Below are 27,117 nucleotides of genomic sequence, written 5' to 3' on the forward strand. Positions count from 1 at the left end.
TAGTTGTTATCTATAAACGTGATGTTTACATGTATTTATATGTACTGCTCTTCGTGCATCCTTTCACACTCACTCCTAAGTTCACTATTTGGTATATAACCACTCAACTCCTCACCTAACATGGCCCCTACTATTACCCTTTTCTATGTCTATTACCACCCTTAGTACCTGATTGAGTGTGCCCTGGGTTCCTGCCAATCAAAGTACATCAGCAATTCAGCAAAAAGTGGGGGCATACCATGCAAGAAAGATGGCACTTTATCACAATATCTGGCAGCACAATTGCAGCGGCTTACTCAGGCGGTGGCTCAGGAGTTTAGGGGCCCAGATGGTCTGGACAGAATGTGGATTCCGCGTCACGTGTTGTCAGTTATTGTACTCCAGCAGTGGCGGCACCTTGGGACTCTCTCTCATGAGGAGCGGACGCTGACTGTGTTGGAATCAGAGCCAGTGTAGAGTTGGAATTGCCTGTCCTAATGCTCTGGAGATACCTTTGGGAATGTGTACCGCTCTCCCGTATGGGGGGGAGGTGGGGGGAGGGGTAACTGGATAGCGTTGGCCGAGTGGGAGATGATGGGGGTGCCAGTAATGGGAGATTTATGATTTATATGAAGATGGTGCTCTATTGGCCTATCCGACCCTGCAGGATAGGTAGGGCCTCCCTCAGGGGGATTTTTTGCTACATTCGGCTCTGGTATCAGCAATATAGCGCAGTTGGAGGGAAGGGCTACTGGAACCGAAGGAGTCTATGGCATGCCAGTATGTAGTGATGGCGGCTGGGACCTTCAAAGCTATTACATATCTATATAGGCGTATGATAGGCGAGAGAAAGCAACCACTGAGGGAATTACAGAGGAAGTGAGAGGTAGACATTGGTAAGGACATTCCCTGAGAAGACATGGGCACAGCTAGTCAAGAGAGCATGGAAGAGTACCCGAAATGCCAGATTTCAGCGGATACATTTCTGTATATTGCACAGGGCGTATTTAACCCCTGCTAAGATTAATAAGTATTTTAAAATAGATACTGCTCAATGCCCGTGTTGTAATCTGCAGGGAGCGCAGTTCCACCATATGATGTGGGAATGCCTGAAATTGCTGACATACTGGGAGGAGGTAGTGGACTTGCTCTGCAGAGTTACAGATAGACAGATAGAGCCTGACATGAGCACATGCTTATTGCACTGGTTTCCACATACACCCAAAACGAGGGTCCCGAGTAAGTTCCTGGACCTACGTTTGTTGCTGGCCAAGAGAGATATCACAGCACATTGGAAGTCCAGGCAAGGGCCTAACATTGAGAGGTGGAAGGCAGAATTAATTAAATAGGCAACAAGTGAAAGTACAGTCAGGCTCCAACATGCTAAGCGGTCTAATAATGATAAGGCGTTGGAGACTGCAAGGGCATGAGAAGCCATAGTCACGTCACTACAGGTGCCCGAGGCAGACTCAGATGGCAGCTCAGACTTCGATGCACAGACGGGATCGCCAAGACCCCAAGACTAATAGAGGAACCCCTGGCATAACCACAAGGCGCATCTGCCGAGATGGACTGATTAGTGGATGGGGTGTACAGTCCCGATAATACTGTGATAAGTACTGCCGAGGAATTTGTTGTTTTAGCTTTTATCAGCTGGAAGTAGATTGGGCACAACAGTGGAAGGGGGTGCGTGGGGGGGGGGGTGGAGGGAGTGGGATGGCTTGCCCTTTTTTTGTTGTTATGTTACTCAGATAATATAGCACAGAACCACCTTGACTGTTAGTGGGGAACGGTCCTCTACCTGATAGTTGTGTATTATAGCGGTATGTGGCTTAAGAGAGATAGCATGGCGACGTTAAATAAAAGTGCAGATTGCTTGTAATGCTAAGGGGCACGGGGACAAGTGATCAGAGGAGCTGTTGTTATGATGTATATTGAGTGCTACTAATGTCGTAATATTTGCCAGATGTTCTATGAAAACCAACAAAAAAATATTTTTTTTTAAAAATGAAGCAGAAAGAAGGGTTCTTCTAAGGTTAATATTTGAAGCTAACCAACTCTCCTTAATGAAGTGATTGCAATGAGGAAGGCAACCTTCCATGAAAGGAACTGTAAAGGACAATTGTGTAATGGTTCAAAGGGTGGACCTATGAGTCTTGTAAGTACAATGTTGAGATTCCATACGGGTGCCGGAGGTATTGAACAAAAATGAATGCTGTCTGTTTTGCAAATATGGAGCCACTGCTGCAAGGTGCAATCAAATAGATGTGCAAGCTAGATTAGTTTGCTGTAGGTGCAGAAGGTAACAAACAATATTTTTAATAGAAGTATTCAGAGGATTAATTTTGTTATTACAATAAATAACAAATCATTTCCATTTTGCTGTATAACAATCTCTGGTAGTGGTCTTTCTTGCTTCATTTAGAAAAGTTATACAGTCTAGCGGCAAATTTAAATATCCAAACTCTATGACTTCCGGAGCCAAATAGCGAAGTTGAGCTCCTTGGGGTTTGGGTGGCTGATTTCTCCACGGTTCTGAGTGGGAAGTCTGGAATTGAGGTGAATCTGTTGATGTTGAACTACTGAGAGTTCCAAACGTGTGGTGTACCATGGTTGATGGGGTGGGAGCTACCAAAATCAGTGTGAGTGATGTTTGCCTGAGCTTGCGAAACAGAAACGGAAGGAGTGGGAGAGGCGGAAAAGCGTAGGTAAATATCCTTGACCAATTGATCCATAGGGCTTGGGCTTTGCCTTTGGCGCAAGGGTGTGGGAATCTGAAGGCGCAATTTGGGCATTTTACGTTGTATACTGTGGCAAATCGATCTAGCTGTGGCAATCCCCATTTTTTAAAGTATGGAGAACTTGAGGATGAGGTCCCCAATCGTTTATTTCCTACCTCCTTCTGCTGAGGAGGTTGGCAATTTGATTGTTGACTTCTGGAAGGTGTTCTGCCAGAAGATGAATTCTGTGATGAATTGCCCTGCTCCAGTTAGTCAGAGAGGCATGACAGCTGGAGAGTGTGTGCAACCCCCACCCCCTGTTTTTGTACATAGTACATGGCTGTCATTTTGTCCGTGCGAAATACTGCTAAAAGCTATCGATAGTTGATTTAGAGACATTTGTGCTTGTTCTCCCAGAGCCCCTGAATTGTGTAATTGTGGAGATGGGCACCCTAACCTGTGAGAAATGCATCTGCTGTTAGCACGATCTGTGGAAGAGGGTCGATGAAGGGCCGCCCTTGGGATACATTTTGTAGGTTCCACCACTGCAGCCAGCGATGGGTGCGGCTGTCTACCAACACTAGATCTGTTAATTGACCCTGTGACTGATTCCACGGACGTGCTAAGCATTCCTAGCAGTTGCAGAAAAGGTTTAGCTGGTAAGGTTTGATTGGCTTCAAACTGTAATAATAGAGTTTGAATATTATAAATTACGACTGTACTGGGAGAGGCTAGAGCTGTGCAAGTGTTGAGTCGCTCCCAGATAAGATTGTACTTGTAAAGGTTGTAGATGAGACTTTTGCCTGCTGACCATGAAGCCCAATCGGTGGAGTAAGTTCAGCGTGGTCTGAGCGTGTTTTTGACACTTCTGGGGTGTGTTGGCTTTGATGAGCCATAGTCTAAGTTAGGGAAGACGTGAATTTGTTGTCTTCGGAGATGAGCTGCCACTACTGCTCGACATTTGGTAAACACTCTGGGAGCAGTGGTTACTATGAATGGGAGTACTTTGAACTGATAGTGTGTGTCTGCTATCAGAAATCTGAGATATTTGGGATGAGCTGTATAGATCAGAAAATATAAAGTGGTAGGGAAGGAACTCGAACAGTATTTTTTTTACCAACGAGAGTTCAGTGTCCTCCCCGGCTACCCTGTGGGAGGCTGGGAAGGCGACCATACGAGGCATCGCGAAGGGGCAGCTTAAGAAAGAGAGGCAGGCGCAGTTGCTGGAAATTATCCTGAGGGAAGCGCAGGGGCTTCGCTTGGAGCAATCACTCTCCCTGTCTGAGGAGGCCACCCAAGGCTGACAACTCGCTCATCTCCGGGTCGAGATTAGGCAGCTATCCCTACATCCGGCCAAGGTTCTGTGGAGGTCGTCGGTAGCGAGAGTATATGGTTGGGGATTGAAAAACTGTACGATTTTGCATAGGCTAGCCACTTATGCCAGGGCGAATTGTATAATTCCAGAGGTGGTAGACGATCAGGGCACGGTGCACAGTGCCCCACTCGCGATTGCCAGCAGATTCGCCGTTTATTATCGGCGTTTATACGCAGCGCAAACCACCGACCTACCACTTCACGTTCTTCTTGAACGAGGTAACGTACGACTCCCTCGGTTGGAGACGGCTGCCCAGAAAGACCTGGACAGCCCAATCATCGGTAAGACTCCAGGACCAGACGGCCTTCTCCAAGAATATTACGCGTTGTACCGCAACACTCTTGTGCCCCATCTGGCCAGCCTTTTTCGAGAAGCTTTGGAAAAAGGCTCCTTTATGGCAGAGAAGGATATTGCCACTATCGTGTTCCTCCCTAAATCCCAGCCGGCCTCCCGTCACTGTGCCGATTATATATCCCTCCTCAATACAGAGATCAAGTTGTTCCCCACCATCCTGGCCCAGCGCCTGATGCCTTACTTGCTCTTGCTGGTCCACCCCGATCAATGCAACTTTATGCCCGAGCGTGCGACCCAACAAGGTCTTCGGAGGTTGCAGCTGGTTCTGGCCCATCAACACTTACTTAACCCTGATCTAGCTCTTCTCCTCATAGATTTTGAAAAAGCTTTTGACTCGTTGGACTGGCCATATCTACAAGACGTATTGGCCGAGATGGGGTTTGGATCCCAGTCATTGGCTCTGGTACGTGTACTCTATGCAAAGCCGCGCACGCATGTGCTGGTCAATGGAGTACTGTCCGAAGCCTTTCCCGTTGCTAGGGGTACAAGACAGGGATGTCCCCTCTCATCCTTGCTTTTCGCCCTGGCGATGGAGCCCTTGGGGTCCCTGGTGCGGGCGGATGACCGCATCAGGAGCTGGGAATGGCCAAATACTGTAACAGACAAGATTGAGTTATACGCAGATGATGTCTTGCTCTTTTCTAGCCAAACCCGCCTCCTCAGGACCACATTGCTTCTGGATTTTACAGGTGTTTGGGCAAGCCTCAGGTCTTCGTTTGAACCCAGGGAAATCAGTGTTGGTCCCATTCCACTTATAGAGAGAATGTTATGACTGGCAGTCCAATATACCGGTTTGGAGCAGCTCTTAAGTATTTGGGGATATGGGTTACCCTGCTTCCGGAGTTGGGCTGGTCCCTCAATGTCACCCCACTGGTTAAAAAGGCCAAAGAAGACCTCCAAAAATGGAAGACGTTACCCCTAAACCCTCTGGGTAGGGTTGCTTTATTTAAAATGATGATCCTCCCCAGGTTTCTTTATGTCCTTCAAAATACTCCCTTCTGCTTCCCTAGGACCTGGTTTAGGGAACTGGACAGCTAAGCCACCAAATTTCTCTGGGGCGGGGTGAGGGCACGCCTGGCCCTGTCCACATGCCGGATCCCCTCCTTTGATGGAGGCATGGGGTTGACGCATCTGTACCTGTATTTTTTAGCAGCGCATATACAAGTGGTCCATGACAGGCTCAATGGGGGTTGGTCTGACCCGGCCTACCGGCTGGAATTGAGCATGCTGGGACTATCCAAAGTCCAGGTCATGATGTACGGAGGCCTATTCCGTCCCAACTACCAGATGTGACACGGTCCGTGCTGCTGGCCTGGCAGGCATTACTACGACACACTGGCTGGTCATGTAAATTGACTTAATGCACATTCCTCTGGCATGAGGCTTGGCTCCGGGAAGTTAGTGGTCTGCAGGGGTTCAAAACTTAGGATCATATCGGCATCACACAACTTGGGGACCTAAGTGCTAGAGGCTATATGCTCTCCTTCCAGGACATGTGAGCCCGTTATTCCATACATCCCTCCCACTTTTATAAGTATTTACTACTACGACATGCCCTCCAAGCACATATCATCGACGACACTCGGCTCCTGGAATACAGCCCTACTGAGGCTCAAACCATGTTGGGAGATCTGGGTAGGGGGGGGTCATCTCCTGCATTTACCGCACTTTAGTTAATAACACTCCCACCTCACTGGACAAGTTGAGGGATCAATGAGTAGAGTGGGTGGGCCCTCTGGACGACCGAGACTGGCGTGATGACTTCATGGCACCAAAGACAATCACCGCCTCCGCCAAACTTAGGCTAATCCAACTATACTATCTACATGCTGCCTACCTCACGCCACTGCTTCTCCATCGAGCGGGCTTATGCCCTGACACGTCATGCGCAAGGTGCGGCCAGACCGAGGCAGATTTCTTTCATGTGGTCTGGTCCTGTACTAAACTGGGGAGATTTTGGGGGGCTATTGAGGAAGAGCTTACACTGGTCCTAGGATGGGTGGTTACCCATGACCCACGACACTCACTATTAGGGATCACGGATGGGCTGGATAGGTCCAGAAATGACAAGACAATTTTTAACACAGCCATGGCTGTAGCCAAGCACGACATAGTGGCGGCATGGAAATGTCCTGATCCGCCGGACCCGAGGAAGTGGCGTAAGGGAGTGAACTGGTGTGCGACCCATGAAAAAGCTTTGTACATGGCACGAGGATGCCCTAAGAAATATCGTAGGGTCTGGGGTAAATGGCTGGGCACTGTGGAAGATACTGAGTGATTTGTTAAACCATTTTGCCGATGTGTATCTCACAGGGTGTGGAACGGTGGGAGGTAATGTCCTCAGATATGTAACAGATCTATTGTCCTCTGTGTTAATGCGGATTTGCTTTTATGTTCTAAAACCAATCAATTTGATTATTTTAAAAAAAACGCCTTGCTGTAGAAGTGGAAGCCCCTGTTGAAGCATTGCCATATGGAAATGTTCTGACAGTATAAACTGGTTTAAAACTCTGAGATCCAAAATTGGTCTCAAGGAGAAGTTCTTTTAGGGGACTAGAAAGTAGAGAGTAAACCCCTGAACCTTGGTACTGTAATTGAACAGGTTCTATGGCTCCCTTTTCTAAGAGATATTGCTCCTCCTGTTTGAGTAACTGTAAGCGGTCTGACCAAAGTTTGTGAGTGCCAGGTGGAATTTTTGGAGGATTGGTGGTAAGCTCCAGGCAATAACCATGTCGGATAAGATCGATCACCCATTTGTCGGATGTTATTGATTGCCCAATGGGGAAAAACTGTTGTAATCTTACCCCGAAATAATCATGGGGGAATTTGGGCAAGTCAATGTTTTTGAGGAGAAGGGGAGTTACACAAAGTGTGTCCTCTACCCTTACTTTTGGAATTGTTTCCTTAACACCCTCCTCTATAAAAACCTCTAGAGGGAGAGGATTGGGTTTTGCCTTTATAAGAGGAAGCATTTGAATCTGAGGATGTGGATTTGGGCCCTCCTCTGTAAAAGAAGCTGCGAAAGGAGCCTCTATTTGATGGTGACTGGAGCGCTCCCATGGACTTGCGTGTTCTTAATTTTTTCCAAAGCCTGATCGACTTCAGGACCAAACAGGTGTTGCTTGTCAAAAGGGGTGTTTAAAATGGATTGTGACCACAGATTTAAACCCTGAAATCCAAAGCCATGCATGCCTTCTAAGGAGAATGCTGGTATTTATCTCCCTAGCTGAGGTTAGCACATATGATAAGAGTTAGAAATGAGTTTGCCCTCCTGAACTAACTCTTGTGCTTTGCTTTCGTGTTCGTCTGGGAGATATTGGAGCAGTTGCTCCATCTCATCCCAGTGTGCCCTGTCGTACCAAGCTAGTGATCCCTGTGCATTTCCGATTCGCCCGTGGTAAGCGGCTTGAGCAGCCACTCATTTCCCCGAGGCCTCTATAAGCTTAGATTCCTTGTCTGGGGGAGGTGCATCACCAGTGGTTTGTGAATCAGCTCTTTTGCGAGCACTGGGCATCACTAGGGAGTAATCTTCCTTTAATAAACACAGGCTCAGATGGACATGGTTCATATTTTTTTTTATCAACTATGGGAGTTAAAATTCGTGCTCGCACAGGGTCTTTAAAGATGTAATCTTTAAAGACTCACCAGTGTACGAACCGAAGTGTTTCTTCTAAGAACTCTTTATGTAAGGCCACCCCATCGTACTCTGCTGCTCTAGCAATAAGGTCTTGATAAGCCACATTAGCGTCCTGTGATGATGGCTTTGCATGGTAAAAATCTGGGTCAGTATCCAATGGAGGGTCAGTGGTCTAATCATTCCATGGGTCTACAGGCAAATGAGTATCTTCCTCATCAATATCATCCCCTTAAGGCGGTTTATGTTGCGATCTCGGAAGTGTTATGTGTAAATGATCTCGAATTTCTGAATTAATTCTTTATTGCTTGATTAACAAAAATCAGTACTATTAAAACATCTTAGAAATAAGGCAGTATATAAAAAACGTTCACACTTCTGTAGATGTTAGGCAACTGTTTAAAAGAATAAATCTGTAGTTACAAGCCATGCCAGAACTTTAAAACCATTTGTAAACTTCTATTTAAAACAGACACTCTAATATCCTTAACAATTTATAGTTGCATTCATAAATAGACGTTAAAATCCAGTTAACTTAGTAAATTACTGTGCAAATCAACTATAAAATCCATTAAGATATAGACTGGATCATTATGTTTTAAAGTGCAAACGTGCGGTAAGGATGTTTCTTACAAAGTAAGCATCTGTTCTTGGCATGTAGAGCTGTAGATTCACATGCTTTGCATACGCCTGCCATCTAGAGTTGTGTTTCAAGTTGTTTATCTTGGAAGAAGTCTTTTCAGTCACATGGTAGGTGACTCTTCCTTTCGGTGATAGTATGCATAGGCATTGACTCCATTGTTAGATTACTTTCCATCAGAGGGTGAGAATGGAGTTAGTAAAGGTAGAATAGAGATGTACATGCGTATGTATCTAAAGTAAGAAAACTGCAACAGGTATAGCTACCCAGGGAGGCAGGTGGGGGCATGGGAATATACAGCTCTACATGCCAAGAACAGATGCTTACTGGGTAAGTACTATTATCCTTTCGAGGCATGTGAGCTGTAGATCACATGCTTTGCGTAGACTATACAGCAGTATTCCCCCCAAAACGGTGGCTAATCTGTAGCTGTTGCAGTAGTTTGAAAAAGTGTTTTAAGTACCGACTGGCCTATATTAGGTTGTAGCCTCGCTAGCACATCTACGGAATAGTGCTTGGTGAATGTGTGCTGTGTAGACCATGTTGCTGCCTTACAGATGACAGCTAGGGAAATATTACCCAAGAAAGCCATAGTAGCCTGTATTTTGTGGGTGGAATGCACTCCAGTAGGTATTATCAAGGTTCTTGTTGCTTTCACATAACATGTTTGGATACATTTCACAATCCATCTTGCAACACCTGATTTAGAAATGGGATTGTCTTTGTGAGGTGTCTAAAAAGCAACAAGAGCTGTTTTGTCCAACGAAAATCTTTTGTTCTTTCTACATAATATAGTAGAGCTCTTCTAACATCTAGTGTGTACAGAGCTCGTTCTGCTACAGAGTCAGGTTGAGGAAAGAACACAGGCAACTTAACTGATTGATCGATGTGAAAAGCAGAAACCACTCGAGATACATTTGGAATTGGTTCAAAGAACTACTTTGCCTTTGTGAAATTGAAAGAAAGGCTTGTGTATAGTTAGTGCCTGGAGTTCACCAAGTCTCCTTAAGGAAGGGATTGCAATAAGAAAAGCAACCTTCCATGAGAGAAATTGTAGTTGACACTTGTACATTTGTTCAAAAGATGGACCACTTAGCCTCGTAAGGACTACGTTCAAGTTCCATACTGGTGCAGGTGGAGCTCTTGTATTACTCTTTTTAGTCCTTCCTTAAAGGCTTTAACCCCTTCCGTGCTTCGAACGTCCAACGGTCGTCGCGTGCACTACCTCGATGGTGCTGCGCATGACCGTTGGACGTCCGAATCCCGTTAGCGCGATCGAACGTCCGCACTGGGGCAGAATGTTCGACGCGCTAAACGGGTTAATCAATGGTACTCTGAATAGAGATAAGTGTTGTCTGCTTTGTAAGTATGCTGCTACTGCTGCTAAATGCAATCAAATAGATGTGTAGGCTCATCCAGATTGCTGTAAGTGTAAGAGATAAGAGATGCTTTGCACTGAAGCATCGAGTGGATTGATATTGTTACAGTATATAACCCATTGGTTCTACTTTGCTGCAGAACATGCCCTAGTAGTAGGTTTCCTAGCCTCCTTTAGAATATCCATACAGTCTGGTGGTAATTGTAAATAACCAAACTATGACTTCAGGAGCCAAAACGCTAGGTTGAGTTCCCTGGGATTTGGATGTCTGATTTCTCCATGGCTCTGAGTGAGGAGACTGGATTTGAGATGCAGCTTTTGGTGTGGAACAAGTGAGAGCTCTAGCAGGGTGGTGAACCAAGGTTGATGTGCCCATGTGAGAGATATGAGAATGAGTTTGAGGGATGATTGTCTGAGTTACCGAACTCTCAGCGGAATGAGTGGGAGAGGCGGAAAAGAGTAGGAAAATATCCCTGACCAGTTCATCCGTAGGGCATTGCCTTTGGAGAGTGGGTATGGGAACCTGGAGGCGAAGCTTGGGCATTTTGCGTTTTGAGCTGTGGCGAACAGGTCTTTGTGAGGAAATCACCCTTCCTGAAAGTAGGGAAGAAGAATCTGGGGATGAAGTTCCAACTCAAGTATTTGCTGTTTGTCTGCCGAGAAGGGTCTGCAATATGTTTGTTTACTCCTGGAAGATGTTCTGCTAGGTGATACATTTTGTGATGTATGGCCCATTTCCAAATGGCTTGTGCTAGGCGTGACAGTTGGAGTGTGTGTGTGTCCCCTCCTGTTTTTGCATATAGTACATAGCCGTCATGTTGTCTGAGCGGACTAAGACAGTTTTGCCTATTAGGGGAGTTTGACAGGCTTTGAGCGCTAGAAACAGTGCTAGAAGCTCTAGGTTTATATGAAGGCTCTTGTACTTTAGAGTCCATAATCCTTGAACTGTGTGACTTTGTAGGTGAGCGCACCAACCAGTGAGCGATGTGTCAGCTGTTAGCACGGTCTGTGGAGCAGGGCAGAGAAAGGGCCTTTATTTGGATACATTTTGGTAGTTCCATCACTGCAGAGAGTGATGGATGCAGCCATCTACCAACCCTACATTCATCAACTGACCCTGCGACTAGTTCCACTGACTTGCTAAGCATTCTTGAAGGGGACACATGTGAAGTCTTGCGTGGGGAACAATTATAATGCAAGAAGCCATCAACCCTAGCAGCTGCATGAATACCTTTGCTGGTAATGATTGGTTGGGCTGAAATTGAGTGAGAAGGGACTGAATACTCTGAATCCTGGGTGTATTGGGAGAGGCTGGAGCTTTCTGAGAGTATATCGTGGCTCCCAGATAAGTTTGTGAGTTGGAAGGCTGTAGATGACACTTCAACGCATTTACTGTAAACCCTAGTAGGTGAAGTAAGCGAATAGTGGTTTGAGTGTGTTGGAGACACATTTGGTAAGTGCTGGCTATGATGAGCCAGTCATCCAGGAATGGGAAGACATGGATGTGTTGTCTTCTCGGATGTATAAGGACTACTGCCAGACATTTGGTAAATACCCTGGGAGCAGTGGTGACTCCAAACGGTAGTACTTTGAATTGGTAATGATGATCCGCTATCATGAATCTGAGGTATTTGCAATGAGCGGGATTAATTGGAATGTGGAAATATGCGTCTTAAGTCTTGAGTAGACATAAAATTGCCCTGCTATAGAAATGGGAGCACTTGTTGAAGAGTCACCATGTGGAAATGGTCTGAAAGTATGCAGAGGTTTGGTTCTCTGATGTCTAGAATAGGTCTCAATCATCTGTCCTTTTTGGGGATGAGAAAGTACAGGGAGTACACGCCTGTTACTTGATTTTGTAAAGCCACAGGTTCTATGGCTCCTTTGGACAGGAGAGGCTGGACCTCTTGCTGAAGTGGATGTAAATGTTCTTGTGACATTTTGTGAGAACATGTTGGAATGTTTAGAGGACTGTTGGTAAGCTCCGGGCAATAACCATATTGGATAATTCCTAAAACCCATTTGTATGTGGTGATAGATTAACAAATGGGGAGGAATTGGAGAAGACGTCCCCCGACAGGTGTTAAATGATCGGGGGAAGTGTAGGCAAGTCACTGCTTGTTGGGGGGAGGAGGAATTACGTGTTGTGAAACCCCTGCCTCGACCATTGCTGTTGTTGCCTCTGTATCCTCCTCTAAAGAAGTCCCTTGAAGAGGAAGATTAACTGTTGCCTTTGTTGGAGGCAGCAGTATAGTCTAAGGACATGATTTTCGACCCTCCACGGTAGTAAAAGCCACAAAATTAGAGGGAGACTGCAGAGTTCCCATAGACTTGCCTACTTCTGTGTCTTTTTTTCTTTTTTTCTAATGACTTATCTACTTCAGGCCTGAAGAGATTTTTTTTGTCAAAAGGAGTATTTAAAATAGACTATTGTACTTGGGGTTTAAAACCAGAAATCCTCAACCATGCAGGTCTCCTTAATAACACACTAGTGTTGATCTCTCCAGCTGCGGTGTCTGCACCATCTGAAGCGCATTTAATTGAGGAATTGGATACGAGCTTCCCTTCCTGGACTAAATCCTGGCCTTTTGCTTTGTGCACATCCAGGAGGTGTTATAGCAACTGCTCCATTTTGTCTCAGTGTGCCCTATCATATCAGGCCAGCAGGTCCTGGGTGTCAGCAAGGCACCAATGATTTGCTGCTTGGGTGGCTACTCGTTTACCGGAGGAGTCTAATAGTTTTGACTCTTTGTCTGGAGGGGGAACATCCCCTGTAGTTTGTGAATTAGCCAGTTTAAGGACATTACAGACCAACAAGGAGTATAGTGGTAACTGTCCTTTGATAAAGACTGGATGGAGCAGGCTTATATTTTTTATCAATTCTGGGGAAGAGAATGCAAGCACGCACTGGATCTTTAACGGTATCATCGGCATGTCTCATCATACCTTTAAGCATAGGTAGTGTGTCTAGCCCTTTGTGGGCTACTGAGAGTTTCAAATAGGAAATCTTCCTCTAGAGATTCCTTGTGTAACTATACCCCATGATATTCTGCAGCTCTAGCAAGCAATTCTAGATATCCTACATTGTCAGGAGGGGAAGGCGTTGCAGGGTATATATCTAGGTCGCTATCTGTAGGTGAATCAGTGTTATATTCCTTCCAGGGGTCTACTGTTAAAATATTGTCCCCCCAATCTCCTTCATCATCAGGTGGTGGTGGAGTTAGTTGGAGTAATCAGCAAATGCTGCAAAGGTGGAGAAGTTGGTGTAGGGGAAAGTGGTGGAGGGGGAGGGGTTATTACCTAAATTCTTCAACTTAAAAGGAATATGGGAAAAGGTGTCCTCCGACTCAGGTTTGTGTTTCTGAGGTGATTTAGTAAGAACATACACTGTATCTAGATCTAAGTTCCTTTTGTTTTGGGTCATATTTGGGTGTTGGAGTGTTAAAAATCGCATCATACAGCTTCAGAGGAACAGTTTTAGGTTTCGTCATCAAGGATTTCACTGCCGGGGTAGAATGACTTTTCAGCGCTGAAGGTTTCGGTGCTGAAGACGGCTTTGTTTTTGGTGTCAATGATTTAGGCTCCAAAGTGGTTTTCGGCTTCGAGCCTGAAGGTTTCGGCTTGGTGCTAGACTTTGGCCGACTCAATCCCTAGCTGGAAGGCTTAGTGATGTGTTTCGGTGCAGAGCCAGAGGGCGGTGTGTCAGAAAACTCTTGTTGGTGCCAACTTGTGGCCCCAAGGCAAGGGTGAGACCGAAGCCTTTTGTTTCGGCTGAGTTAAGAGTTTGGGTCAAAGAGCGTTCGGTACTCACAGGACGTTGGTCTTGTGGCAAGTCTTCTGCCATCTTGGAGTCCGATTCTGGAACGGAGGTAAGTTCTTCTTGTTCTTCCACGGCCCCTTGTGCGTCGCATTTGTGCTCGGATCCTTCACCAGAGATGTCTGGTGTGTATTTGACATTTTGACTCTGCATTTTGCGATGTTGAGCCCAATGATCATGGCACGTTTTCTTCAAATCGCCACAGTCTGCACGCGTCGCAATCCTGTTCGTCGTGCTCCGGAGACCAGCACAAGTTGCACACTTCATGCGAGTCGGTGGGCGGATACTTGGCGTGGCACCGAGGGCAGAATTTGAAGGGAGTCCGTTTCATTTACTGCTAAGTGGACAGACGCAGTTAGGCCGGACGGCCTTCCTGAAGATTTTGATCGAAATAGAGGTTTTTCTCGATGGATACATTACACGGAGAAGTGGGATACACGTTTGAAACAATACAGACGCGGGGAACGTGGATTGAGCACTGAGGGCAAACCGAAGAAACTGTTTTGAAGCAGAGCGCAGCAATACACGTCTGAACCTGATGGCAGGAAAAAACAAATTAACAATGGAGTCGATGCCCGTGCACACTATCACCTAAAGGAGTCACCACCTACCTCGTGACTGAAAAGACTTCTTTCAAGAAAAACAACTTGTAAACATCCCGACCCAACACTAGAAGGCAGGAGTATGCAAAGCATGTGATCTACAGCTCACATGCCTCAAACACAATAGTTCCATTGTGCAAACAAGCTATGAAGGTGATTCAGAATTTTCTTTATTTCAATTTCAAATAAATAACTATAGCAGCATAAACACTAAATATTTCAGGAAGGCCATAATGTGCAAATAAGCAGTTAAAATGCATCCATGTAATCAAAATGTATTTTCGGACTATTTTATTTGATTACAGTATACCTTAGATAGTCAATACCAAACATTATTCAGCAGCGGCTGAAAACTATCAATTGACATAGCAGTGGAATCGACTCGCCAGATAGAAATTAGAGCCCGATGAGTCGATCTTACCCCAAACTTGGGAAATAAGAGTTTTAAAAGTATGCAACGTATCTTAAGCAATTTTGGACACATATACTATATGTAATAGAGATTTGCGTGGCCATCCGCAGAGTCTACAGTTGGTAATTGGCTACTGCTGAATCCAGGTCTGCGTGCCCTCCTTAGTTGGATGTATTCCCAATCTAATTTTAAAAAAATCTTTTTTTTATTACGGCCGTAAAATGGGCATTAAGGTATGTCTGGATACACAAAAACTGATGTGAATTATTCATAGACCATGCGTGTGTTTTTGCCGCTGTCGCGGTTTTATCCGCCTTGAAGGAATTAATTTTGATTCTTTTTTTATGATACATTTATAATTGGGCATTATCAGTTCATTAAGCCCAATCTGCAGGCCAATTTCATGTAAACAAGTTGTGATACAGGATCACCAGGTAACAACAGAGGCAGATTTAGTTATTTCAAGCCAGCAGTTAGCTAAGGAATCAGGGTCAGATGAAAAAAAGAGTATATGCATTTCAAAAATACCTCTTGCACACCATACACCGTCTTTGGAGGCCAAACTCCAATCTTATTTCAGCTTGACCCACTGACCTGGGGATCCCAAAAATTGCTTCAGAAGATCTAGAATTGGCAAATGTGGAGAAGATTGTGGAGGGTATTGTGGGGCAGGATTAGCAGGCGTGGTAGCCACGACTTTTTGCTTCTTTAGAGAGATTTTATATGCAGGATCCTCTGAAGGAAGTCAGCATTTGGCTGGTGTTTTAGCAGAAATATCCTGTATCAGGATTGATATAAATCTCCCTTGTTTAGGATCCAATTTAGCTTTAAGAAGGTCTAAAATTGGTTCGGGAGGGTCGGAGAGGCTGTCTTTCGATTTTGACACCGAGATAGATTCGCTTTTGGGAGCGGAAGGTTTCGGCTCCGAAGCTTGTTTTTGTTTTGGGGCGGAGGATTTCAGCTTTGAACCAGAGGGTTTCACATCCAAAGAAGATTTTGGCAGACTCGGTCCTGAGCCGGAAGACTTGATGATTTGTTTCGTGCAGATCCAGGAGGCGGGCGTCCGAAACATCGTCTCAGTGCCGACCGTGACCAGAAGGCAGAGGTGGTGCTGTAGCCTTATGTTTTTTGGAAAAGGATTTGGGGCAAGGGGTCTTCGGTACTCACCGCACTTTGTCCCAGAGGCACGTCTTCGGACTCCAAATCGATCTAGAGTTCAGAATCCGATTCTGGAACGTATAAGGCGGCTCTTCTGCCGCCACGCTTTGCCCAATTCCTGCTCGGATTCTTCACCGAAGATATCCGAAGTGTGTTGAATGCTTAGGTGTTGCATTTCTCATTGTCGAGCCAGACGATCACGTAAAGTTTTCTACAACCGAAATGACCTATAGGCGTTGCGGTCTTCCGTCAGGGGTAGAGTGGATTGCGCACCGAAGGGAACAAGAAGAACGGTTTCGAACTGGAGCGCAGCAATACAAGCCAAACCAGATGGCAGAAAAACACAATCGAACAATGGCCCAGGAGCACCATCACCGAATGGGGGAGTCCCCTTAGCTCGTGTCTGGAAAGACTTCTTCGAAGAAAAACAAGTTGCAAACATCTGAACCCAACACTAGATGGCAGGAGATTGCAAAGCATGTGTATCTACAGCACACATGCCTCAAGCATACATATATATTTTAACTCTGGGAGTTTCTCGGGGACCAACACCAAAAGGACGAAGGGGGTTAGGGTATCCCTATCCTGCCTCCTTAGATGACTTTATTACAAATCTTTTTAAGAGGACAGGGGACTGAGTCCCCCAGTCCTAAAATGGCTGTCACAATATTTTGCTGATGTTGTGGCAGCCAATCAGATCTTCTCTTCATCTGTTGGGTCCGGGTATCCTCTCCGAAATGGAATATACATACATTTTGAATCTTACTTTCTCAAAAACTACTGAAAGTATTTACACAAAACCACATAAAGTACACTTTCAGAGCAAAGATTATAGCTGTCTGCCATTTTGGTGTAATTCCATGAATGTTTTTTGGTTTTAACAGTGTCTTATTTTCTAGCTGAAACTTTCAAGGGGAAAACGCTTTTGGGGCCCCCCTCCTTTTTCTCAGACCTCACTCAACACATCACCCTCAAACTTTCCATGGAGAAGCGGAAAACTGCACCAAAATTATTAGCAAACCAAAAAATCTATTTCCTATGCAATCACGGTCCTAACTGTAACTGCCTGTGTCGACCGCCTCGCATAATAACTTTTGAGTGTCCGACAGGTAAGTATCTCATTTAAGTGAATATGCTTTGAACAGGTAAACGCATGGTAAACTACACCTCTGAGGTTTACTTTTCTCATTGTTACAATATATGTCAATGTCCTACTATCTGCTTGGATTTACGCAAGAAGCGCATGGCCCCATTCAGCTTCTGGCAGCCAGAGTAATCTCAGTAGGACTCGCGGAGGACTTTATTTCCACCAGGCAGACACTACTCCGCCTGCCAAATTTATAAAAGAGTGCCAAGCTGGCAGTCATTTATAATGCATTGTCAGAAATCGCATTCAGAGTGGTTCCTGCCAATGCATTTTCTTGTTTGGTGAAGGACTCAGTTAGCAGTGGTCCACTCCGATAGCGAGGGAAGCATTTACCATTTTTACTGTCCCTTACCGTAAGGGGTTTTCTGGCGGTGACAGGCAGTGAAAACTAAACTGTCATTTTGCCCATCTGTATTAGATAGGTAAAATGACAGGTCAAACTCAGACTGCCCTTAACCTGCATGGCCGTTGGAGGGGGTTAATCCCAGCAGAAACGGAGCAGTTTCCAGGATGATTTATGTTGTGTTTACTTAATCATCTGTACAGGCAATGTACCAGCACGCGACTCGTGCTGGATGGGTTGTGACGTCAGTGTGTTCCGATCTGGAACGCTGGCAAGGAGAATGACAGTTGGGGTGACAGTTGCTGGCGAGAGGCTCATGAGAGAAGGCGTACCTCTGGTGTCATTGTATTTATGAATAAAAGCTTGATTCACCTTACCTGGCGGTGCTGTCATCTTTACAATTTGTTGACGATACAGGATTACTGACACAACAACGGACCAACCTTATCAGCTGTTCTTCGATTTATAGGAGGTTGTCCTAGAGGAGCCTGGTTCTCGTTCCAGTCTGCAGTTCACCGGTGGCGGTCTTCGCCTTATCGTTTGCTGATGTCCTTGTGGAAGCTTCAGGGAGCTACTAGCTGATTAATCCTTCCCGAACCTGTGGGCTGCCTGGTTGTCACCAGAGGCAAGATCTACTTTGCGGCAGTTTCAGCGTTTTTTTGGCTTGGAGGTTGGCTACTCCTGTAGGCGGTGATCGGCGCAGCAGTGAGAGCTCCTGGGAGACGGTTCCATTCACCAAGTCTGGTCGGTGAGTTTTGTGTCAACTTAAGGACTTTGCGTGCTGTCAGAGTGGCGCAATGTCCTCGCTTTATAGGTAGTTGGTTGTGCCTGTCATTTGACTGCTTGGAGGCTTGGTGGTAACTCCGCTTGGCAGAGTGATTTTTTTCCCCCTCACGGGATCTGGTGCGCACTTCGAGCGAGCTGCGCATTCCTGTCAGAAGCATCTGTTCCGCTTGTGAGCGTCACTGGAACGCATACGTCGTTTGACGTCTGGCGGCCATTTTGGAATGCGGAATTGAAAGTGTAGAAGCGTATCTCCTGCTACGGTGACACGCACACCCATTTCTTCATTACAGCGTCGGGTGCAATTATCCACACAGTTAGAGCGTGTCTCCAACGGTTACACGCACACCTCTTTTGGAGGATATTTAGCGTGTCTACAACAACGGTGACACACACACCAATTAATTTATTACATTTTGATCAGCCATTATCTGTGTGTCTTCTGCAACGGTGACACGCACATCTGTGCTTTTCTATAACTTCTTTGGAGGTATTTGCCAACTGATTCGTAGTGTGTTTCCACGAGAACACGCAAACCTATACATGTAATTGGAATTAATAGGGAGCTAAATTACGTGTTGCTTAGTGGTGACACGCACATTTTGAGCACCATTCTTTATACTATTCACAAGAGCAGTGTGCCTCATCCTGTCTGGGTTTTCAGGAGTTCTCTATCGTTTTATCCCATTTGTGCTTGCCTGCGGTGACACGCACACCTCAGGATAAGTTGATTCTATACTTTGTGACAATACCCTTCCTTCTACACATACAATATGGCATCAGGTAATGTGTGGAATCTGTCACCCCCACTGCCTTTCATTCCTTCAACAGGTGATAATGCACTTAAATGGGAAGAGTGGCGAGAATACTTTGAGAACTATAGGTCTACTTTCGAGGATGAAGAAGAATTGACTCCTGAGAAAAAGAAAAAAAATCTCCTTCATTGTTTAGGTGCCAAAGCTATGAAAATTTACCATCGTATTAACAAAAAACCCAGAGTAGGTGATGTATACACAATCGCGTTGGAAGATTTGACTATGTATTTCAAGCCCACTATTTCTATCTAAGTTAACCGGTTTAAGTTTTTTCAACGTAAACAGGGCCCAGAGGAGTCGGTGGAAGATTATGTGGCTGCGTTGAAGAACTTAGCGCTTACTTGCAGGTTTGGGGCATTACATGATGAATTAGTTTGCGACCAAGTGGTCATGAGGTCCTCTAATAAACATGTTCAGGAGAAATTGTGGGCTAAAGGTGAATTGCCTTTAGAGGAAGTAGTGGAAATTGTTAAATGTACTGAGCTTACTGGAAGATGTGCCAAAGCTGTATTGAAGGAAGAACAGTCTTCCACAGAAGACAAATCCATGGTTGCAAAAGTAATGGTTTCTAAAAATACTAACAACAAACCCCGCGCTAGTTATGTACAAAGAAAGGATTCGAATTATAAGGTTAAACTTTTTGATGATAGGAAATGTTTTAGATGTGGTAGCAGATACCATTTGGCTAATGACGAATCTTGTCCAGCTTTGAGGCAAAAGTGTTCAAATTGTGGGGGAGTTGGGCATTTCATTGCAATGTGTCCGAAGAAACAGAAAGGAGGAAGAAATGTAAAAGCAATTGTGCTTGATGAACAAGAGGATAGTATCTCTTCGGATGAGGATGATATGAATTTATTTGTGTTGAATGTTGATGATGGAGGAGGCAAAAGGAAAAAACCTATTTGTCACATGAATATTGGTGGAGTGGACATTTCAATAGTAGCTGATTCAGGTTCACCTTATACCATCGTTAATGAAATGGTGTGGCTGGAAAAATGTGTTCCTTTTATAGGCAGAAAATTACAAAGTCCTGACAGTTTTCCTAAATCTTTTACATACGAACCTATCGAAATGTTGGGTTTCAGAGAGTTAAAATTTCAGTTTAAGTCTTGTGAAATACTAGGAAAACTGTATATCTCTAAGGTTGGGCCATCTGTATTAGGATGGATCGATCAAGGTCAATTGGGGATAATTCTGGATCCTAATAGCCCGGATCCTGTCCTGATTTTACAAACTGAGGAAGAGTGTAACAATTTCTTTATGAAAAGATATCCCAAAGTATTTTCAGAGAAAGTTGGGAAACTTAAAGGTTTTGCTCATGAGATCAAACTCAAAGAAAATGCTGTCCCTTGCATACACAAATCTAGGAACATACCGTTTTCCATCATTGGTGAAGTGGAAGAGGAATTAAAGAGATTACAAAAAGAGGGTATTATTGAGCCGGTAGAATCAGCAGAGTGGGTTTCGCCTTTGGTTATCGCAAAGAAATCCAATGGCAAACTCCGTCTATGTGTTGATCTACGCAATCTCAATAAGAGCATCTTGGTTGACCAATTTCCCTTGCCAAAGATTAGTGAGATGCTTTCCCACACTAATGGAGCAAAGTGGTTTTCCACAATTGATCTTAGCTCAGCCTACCACCAAGTGGCTTTGCATCCCAGAAGTAGGAGCCTCACCACGTTTGTAACGCCTTTGGGGTGTTTTAGGTTTAAGAGGGTACCTTTCGGACTGGCTTCGGCTGCGGCCATGTTCCAAAGGTTAATGAGTACACTCTTTAAGGAAGAGAAGGATCTCTTAATTTTTCAAGACGACATCATGGTAAAAGGCACCACCAAAGGAGAACATGATAAGAGACTGAACAGAGTCTTAGGGGTATTGGAACACCATGGCCTTACGGCCGATTTGCGTAAGTGTAAATTTGCTACAAATAAGGTTAGTTATTTGGGACACGAAATTGATGGCAGTGGCATAAAACCAAAGAAAGAACTGTTTTCAGCTATTAGGGAAGCTCCCTCACCCAAGAGTAAGGAGGAAGTTAGGGCTTTCCTTGGCCTTTCAGAATTTTATGCCACATTTGTGCGTAATTTTTCTGCAAAGACCTTTCACTTAAGAGAACTTATCAAACAAAAAAGCAAATTCGAATCGGGTGCAACGTGTGAAGAATCCTTTATAAGGATTAAAGATAATATCTGTAATGCCCCATCCCTCCAGGGGTTCAATCCCTCGTTCCACAGCGTGGTCACCACAGATGCGAGTAATAAAGGGCTGGGAGCAGTACTATCACAGATAACTGAAGAAGGAAAGGAGGTTACTGTAGCCTTCGCCTCACGATTGATAACACCCACAGAAAAAAGGTATTCTGTGATTGAGAGAGAGGCACTGGCGTGTGCTTGGGGTTTGGATCATTTTAGACAGTACATTTGGGGTTACAAATTCACCCTAAGAAGTGATCATAAACCTCTAATAAAAGTACTTTCTACAAAGGGTGTCCAAATTGCATCCCCCCGCTTAGCTCGCATCTCCATGAATCTGTTAGAGTTTAACTATGAGGTTGAGTACCTTCCTAGAATTAAAAATAAGGTTGCTGACTGTCTAAGTCATTTACCTTTACCCAACACGGACGGGCAAGTCTCGGACATTGATACTTTTTGCATAGCCAACATCGTAGATGTAATACCTTGTATTTCTGGGGCAGATTGGTCTGCAGCTATGGAGGAAGACGTTGTACTTCTTGAAGTAAAAAAATATATAAGAGCTGGGTGGCCGGTAAAGAAAAGAGTTCCTGGACATTTACATTCATTTTGGGAACTCAAGGATGAACTGTCTGTGGAGGGAGATTTGGTACTTAGGAATGGCAAGGTTGTTTCTCCCAAATGTTTACGTGCCAAACTTCTAGAGATTTGTCATGAGGGACACCTGGGGATAGGTAAAACCAAGAGTAGAGTCAGAAACTCGTACTGGTGGCCCGGGTACGACATCGAAATTGAAAGGAGTGTCAGGAATTGTGTGGCATGTGAGGATTCGGACAAATCTAAATACACATTGAGACCACCCTTTCAACTCCTTTCTTGTCCATCCATGCCCTGGGTCAGACTGGGGATTGACATTTGTGGACCTATTCGTGAACACGATGAACTATTGTACCTTATTGTGTTAGTAGACCATTTTCTAAGTGGCCAGAAGTAGAGGTGGTCCAAGATGCGGAAGCCAAAAGTGTGGTAGGATTCTTAAGTAAGTTATTCCTTAGAGAAGGCCTTCCAAATTGTATAGTATCAGACAATGGTCCACAATTTACGTCTGCAGTATTTAAAGAATTCATTTCTAAACATGGACTAAATATAAAACCACTTCTGTATACCATCCTGCTGGTAATGGCGCAGTTGAGAGGTTCAATCGGGTCATCAAGGGGGTCATTCAACTAGCCAACCAAAATGACCTGTCATGGAGAAAGCAACTCATCAACAATCTGTGGGCTTTCCGGGTAACTCCTTGTGAATCCACAGGAGCCAGTCCTTTTGTGCTCCTGAGAGGGAGGACCCCCATAACTAAGGACAATGTGGGCTGGGCAATCCCCAAAAGAGAGTGTTGGTCCCCTGAAGAAGTTCAAAGAAATTTGCGGGAGTCACAAACTGTGGGGAAAAGTTACTATGACTCCAAACATGCTTGCAAAGAGGTTTCCATCCAGGTGGGAGACAAAGTTAGAGTGAAAAAATTGAAGTGTTCAAGCAAAGGGAAGAATCACTACTCACAACCTATGGAAGTCAAAAAAGTTTTTTGTAATTCGGCATTACTGAGTGATGGTAAAACATGGCATTTTTCTCACTGTCAATGTGTAAAGAGGGGGTGGCCACATCTCATCCTCAGTGCGTACCTATTGACCGAGATGGTTCCTATGCTCAAGACTACAATTGGATTCTGGATCGTGAGGTGTGTGGAGGATTTCACCCACAGGGTACAAATGATGTATCTTCGGGTACAAATGATGTATCTTCTAGGTGCGAGCATACTTCTGACGGTTCACTGATTCGGGAGGACAGTAGTAGTAGGTTGAGTGAGGAGTCATCGGAAGTGTACAAAGGATATCAGACCACTAGTGATACCAATGTTGATTTAGATGATTCTGTTGATGAAGATCGTACGGCTCGAGACATCAGTCTAAATGGCGAGCCTACGGTGAGCAGATTTGGGAGAGTAGTCAAACCACCAGCTAAGTTACACGATTTTGTGTGCGATTAGCATTTGGTCATATCTCTGTTCCCAGACAGCTCCCTTGCTGGTTCTACACATTTCTGTTTTGTTGTTATTGATAAGGAGATGTGTTGTGTTTACTTAATCATCTGTACAGGCAATGTACCAGCACGCGACTCGTGCTGGATGGGTTGTGACGTCAGTGTGTTAAGATCTGGAACGCTGGCAAGGGGAAGTGTAAAAAGGATATCAGACCACTAGTGATACCAATGTTGATTTAGATGATTCTGTTGATGAAGATCGTACGGTTCGAGACATCAGTCTAAATGGCGAGCCTACGGTGAGCAGATTTGGGAGAGTAGTCAAACCACCAGCTAAGTTACACGATTTTGTGTGCGATTAGCATTTGGTCATATCTCTGTTCCCAGACAGCTCCCTTGCTGGTTCTACACATTTCTGTTTTGTTGTTATTGATAAGGAGATGTGTTGTGTTTACTTAATCATCTGTACAGGCAATGTACCAGCACGCGACTCGTGCTGGATGGGTTGTGACGTCAGTGTGTTAAGATCTGGAACGCTGGCAAGGGGAAGTGTACAAAGGATATCAGACCACTAGTGATACCAATGTTGATTTAGATGATTCTGTTGATGAAGATCGTACGGTTCGAGACATCAGTCTAAATGGCGAGCCTACGGTGAGCAGATTTGGGAGAGTAGTCAAACCACCAGCTAAGTTACACGATTTTGTGTGCGATTAGCATTTGGTCATATCTCTGTTCCCAGACAGCTCCCTTGCTGGTTCTACACATTTCTGTTTTGTTGTTATTGATAAGGAGATGTGTTGTGTTTACTTAATCATCTGTACAGGCAATGTACCAGCACGCGACTCGTGCTGGATGGGTTGTGACGTCAGTGTGTTAAGATCTGGAACGCTGGCAAGGGGAATGACAGTTGGGGTGACAGTTGCTGGCGAGAGACTCATGAGAGAAGGCATACCTCTGGTGTCAGTGTATTTATGAATAAAAGCTTGCTTCACCTTACCTGGCGGTGCTGTCATCTTTACAATTTACATAAAGTTCCACCTGCAATAAAATTTGGTGGAGAGACCGCATTCTTAGTGTTAAGGATACTCTGTCGGCCTTGTGATGAGTACCCTTACCACCAAGAATGAAATTGGGCCCCTAGTCTTTTACCTTAACAGTGTTATCATTAGACGAAATATCATGTTACCTGGATATACTTCTTTGCACAAATACTGCCTCTTCATAAAGACCTGCAATTCCTTACACACATGCTGTCCCTCTGCACCTATACTGACCCCTGGCACATACATGTAGTCCTACTTTGTGAACACAATGGCCTATCAGACAATGCAGTCCCTCTGTCCATATAGCGCATAAAGCTATGGTGCAATACTCACAGTCCCTCTTAACACATATATTGCTCCTTTCTACACACCTGCTGTCCCGCTCAGGAATTTCCTTGATGGCGATCCGCACCTGGCTATTCACATCACGTCCAGCATAGACAACCCCGTAAGTCCCTTTACCAAGAATCACCCGATCTCCATTCTCAGTGAGCTCATAATCGAACTGAGAGAATGACAAGAGAGGGGAAAAAAGGTGGAAACAGAAGACAGGAGCATGAACTAGGGACATGGTTTGGATTACAATATAGAGAAGAGGCATTAAATCTCATCAGGGGAGAGAGAGAACTAAGTCACAGAGTCAAGATGGCGGCCAACCAAGCAATGGGATCAGAAAGAGCAACAACAAACCCAGTAGGTAAGATAGTACACTAACAGCTGTGGGATCTGAAAGTGCGCTGGTTAAGCAGTGGGGTTGAGTGAGGTTGCTGTCCAAGCAGTTGGGCTGAGAGAGCACCCTCACCAAGCAGCAGGCGTAAATAGTAGACCGACCAAGATTCTTGGTTTGAAGAGCACACTGACCAATGATTTCAGATAGAGCACACTGATTAAGCTGTGGGGTCACAGTGTAATGATCAAGTGGTTCGGTCAGAGAGAGCACTGACCAAGTCCCTGGGTCTGAAAGTGTAACCTTTAAGACTGCCATGAACCACCTCATACTCTGCAGAACCTTCTGGGAGCTGAAGTATTATCTAGAAAATGCCCCAAGGAGTGCAAGCTGAGCAGCACTGGCATTACAGCGGTAAATGTACCAGCAGGCAATATCTGATGAACAACTACAGTCTCCAAATGGCACAATACTCCTTGCACTTTCAGCAGTCTGCCGTATGACACTATACCCCAAGGATTTCCCTATGGTTGCCGCCTTCTACAGCCCGCTCATAGGTTCAGGCCAGATCCATTTGCAAACAATGTTTTTTCCAGTTGGGCTGCATTCCAGACCGACTAAAGATGGAAAGAATTACTAGGTCTTCTTGGACCTCCAAGACTATCCCAGTTAAGGCTGGAAAGATAAAGGGTCCAGTAAATAGCCTACTTCTATACTTAGTCTCTCCCAGTACAGCAGCTCTGAATTGGCTGCCACATTTCAGGGCAGTGACTGTTATTCCCCAATATTACAGCTTTTTTTCCTCCATTAATCTGGATATTTTGAGATCACTTAAGATCGTATAATAGATTAACTCTATATTAGTAGAGGATTGAGTTATCACATCAATTACAGTTAGTGGTATGTAAACCACAGAGAAATTCTGCTATCTTTCCTTTTCATTTCTCCACTTCTATTCTTGTTTAACTCTGGAATGCTACCACAGCAGAATATTCCCATGGGTCTGATGCATCTCCCAGGGTTCTACATTCACTTCCTCAGTGTCATTGAAATGTAGCCCTAGCTGACCTACCTCGCCCAGAATTAAAAGAGAATCCCCCATGTAAACCCAAGGCATGTTGTGAGGAGACAAGATACTCCACTGACCAGATGCAATGAGACCACTGTATACTTGCTGAATCTGCTCAAAGCACCTCTAACAGCACTCCAAGTCCTCAGTCCCCTTACCCTTCACAACCTTTTCCCAGGGACCAAAATCCCAATTCAAGACACATTTGTGGCCTCGTCAGAAGCAGACATCCATCCCACCCACAAAAATCACCAAATCCCCCTCTCTAGGATTACCTCTGGAAAGTCATCAGAAGTGCTGTCTCCTCCGTCTTCCCCAATTGTTAACTCATTCTCTGCCATGAAGTGGTGAACCGCATCACAGAACCTGTCACAGATAAGATAATTAACTACACCAGCTAGAAATAAGTCAGGGACAACACCAACATGGAGTAATTCAAGACCAGCTACCAGGACAGAAAGGAAGGGAGTCTCAGAGGATGAGATAGGAGACCTGAATTAGGAGAGTTGTGCACAAAATGAATGAGAGGAAAACTAACAGAGGCGGGGGCAAGGAGACTGAAGTGAAGAGAAGAGAGACCCAAGAGAGAACAGAGGGGGCAAACAAAAGAAAAACAGAGCCACTTGGTAAGATAATGGAGAAAGAAGGGGTTCTCTAAGATGGAAACAGAAAAGAAACCCCATAATTAGAGAAAAGAAGTTATTAGGTCACATTGAGCCATTTTATTGGTGTCCCGGGGCAGTCTGAACCGACTGGGGCTTATTCTTCTGGATTAAAGTCATTTTCAACTTGCCTCCGAGCGTCCTAATAGTATTGCACTTCTTCTGAAATGTCCAAGCACTCTTTTTTTATCCCTTAATTCTATCAGGGTAGAGTGGTTAAGAAGTCAAAGTACTTCAGGAGGGGGTCTGGGGTTGGAAACTCAATCAATGCAACATAGTACTTGCAA

The 27,117-nt window shown here is 44.8% G+C and overlaps 1 protein-coding gene across 6 annotated transcripts in view; it reads right to left on the reverse strand.

Moving 5' to 3' along the window:
• Positions 1-27,117, reverse strand: part of LOC147732719 (mitogen-activated protein kinase kinase kinase 5-like) — a 1,007,398-nt gene that overhangs the window by 618,782 nt on the left and 361,499 nt on the right. For all 6 annotated transcript variants that reach the window (XM_086957271.1, XM_086957270.1, XM_086957268.1 and 3 more), the window contains 2 exons: positions 26,444-26,534; positions 24,804-24,937 (listed from right to left, as the gene is read on the reverse strand). In XM_086957271.1, coding sequence (XP_086813397.1) covers positions 24,804-24,937; positions 26,444-26,534 — 225 coding nt within the window. The remainder of the gene's footprint in view (positions 1-24,803; positions 24,938-26,443; positions 26,535-27,117) is intronic.

This window comes from Lissotriton vulgaris, chromosome 2_1 (genome assembly GCF_964263255.1).
Source record: "Lissotriton vulgaris chromosome 2_1, aLisVul1.2, whole genome shotgun sequence".
Lineage (NCBI taxonomy): Eukaryota > Metazoa > Chordata > Amphibia > Caudata > Salamandridae > Lissotriton > Lissotriton vulgaris.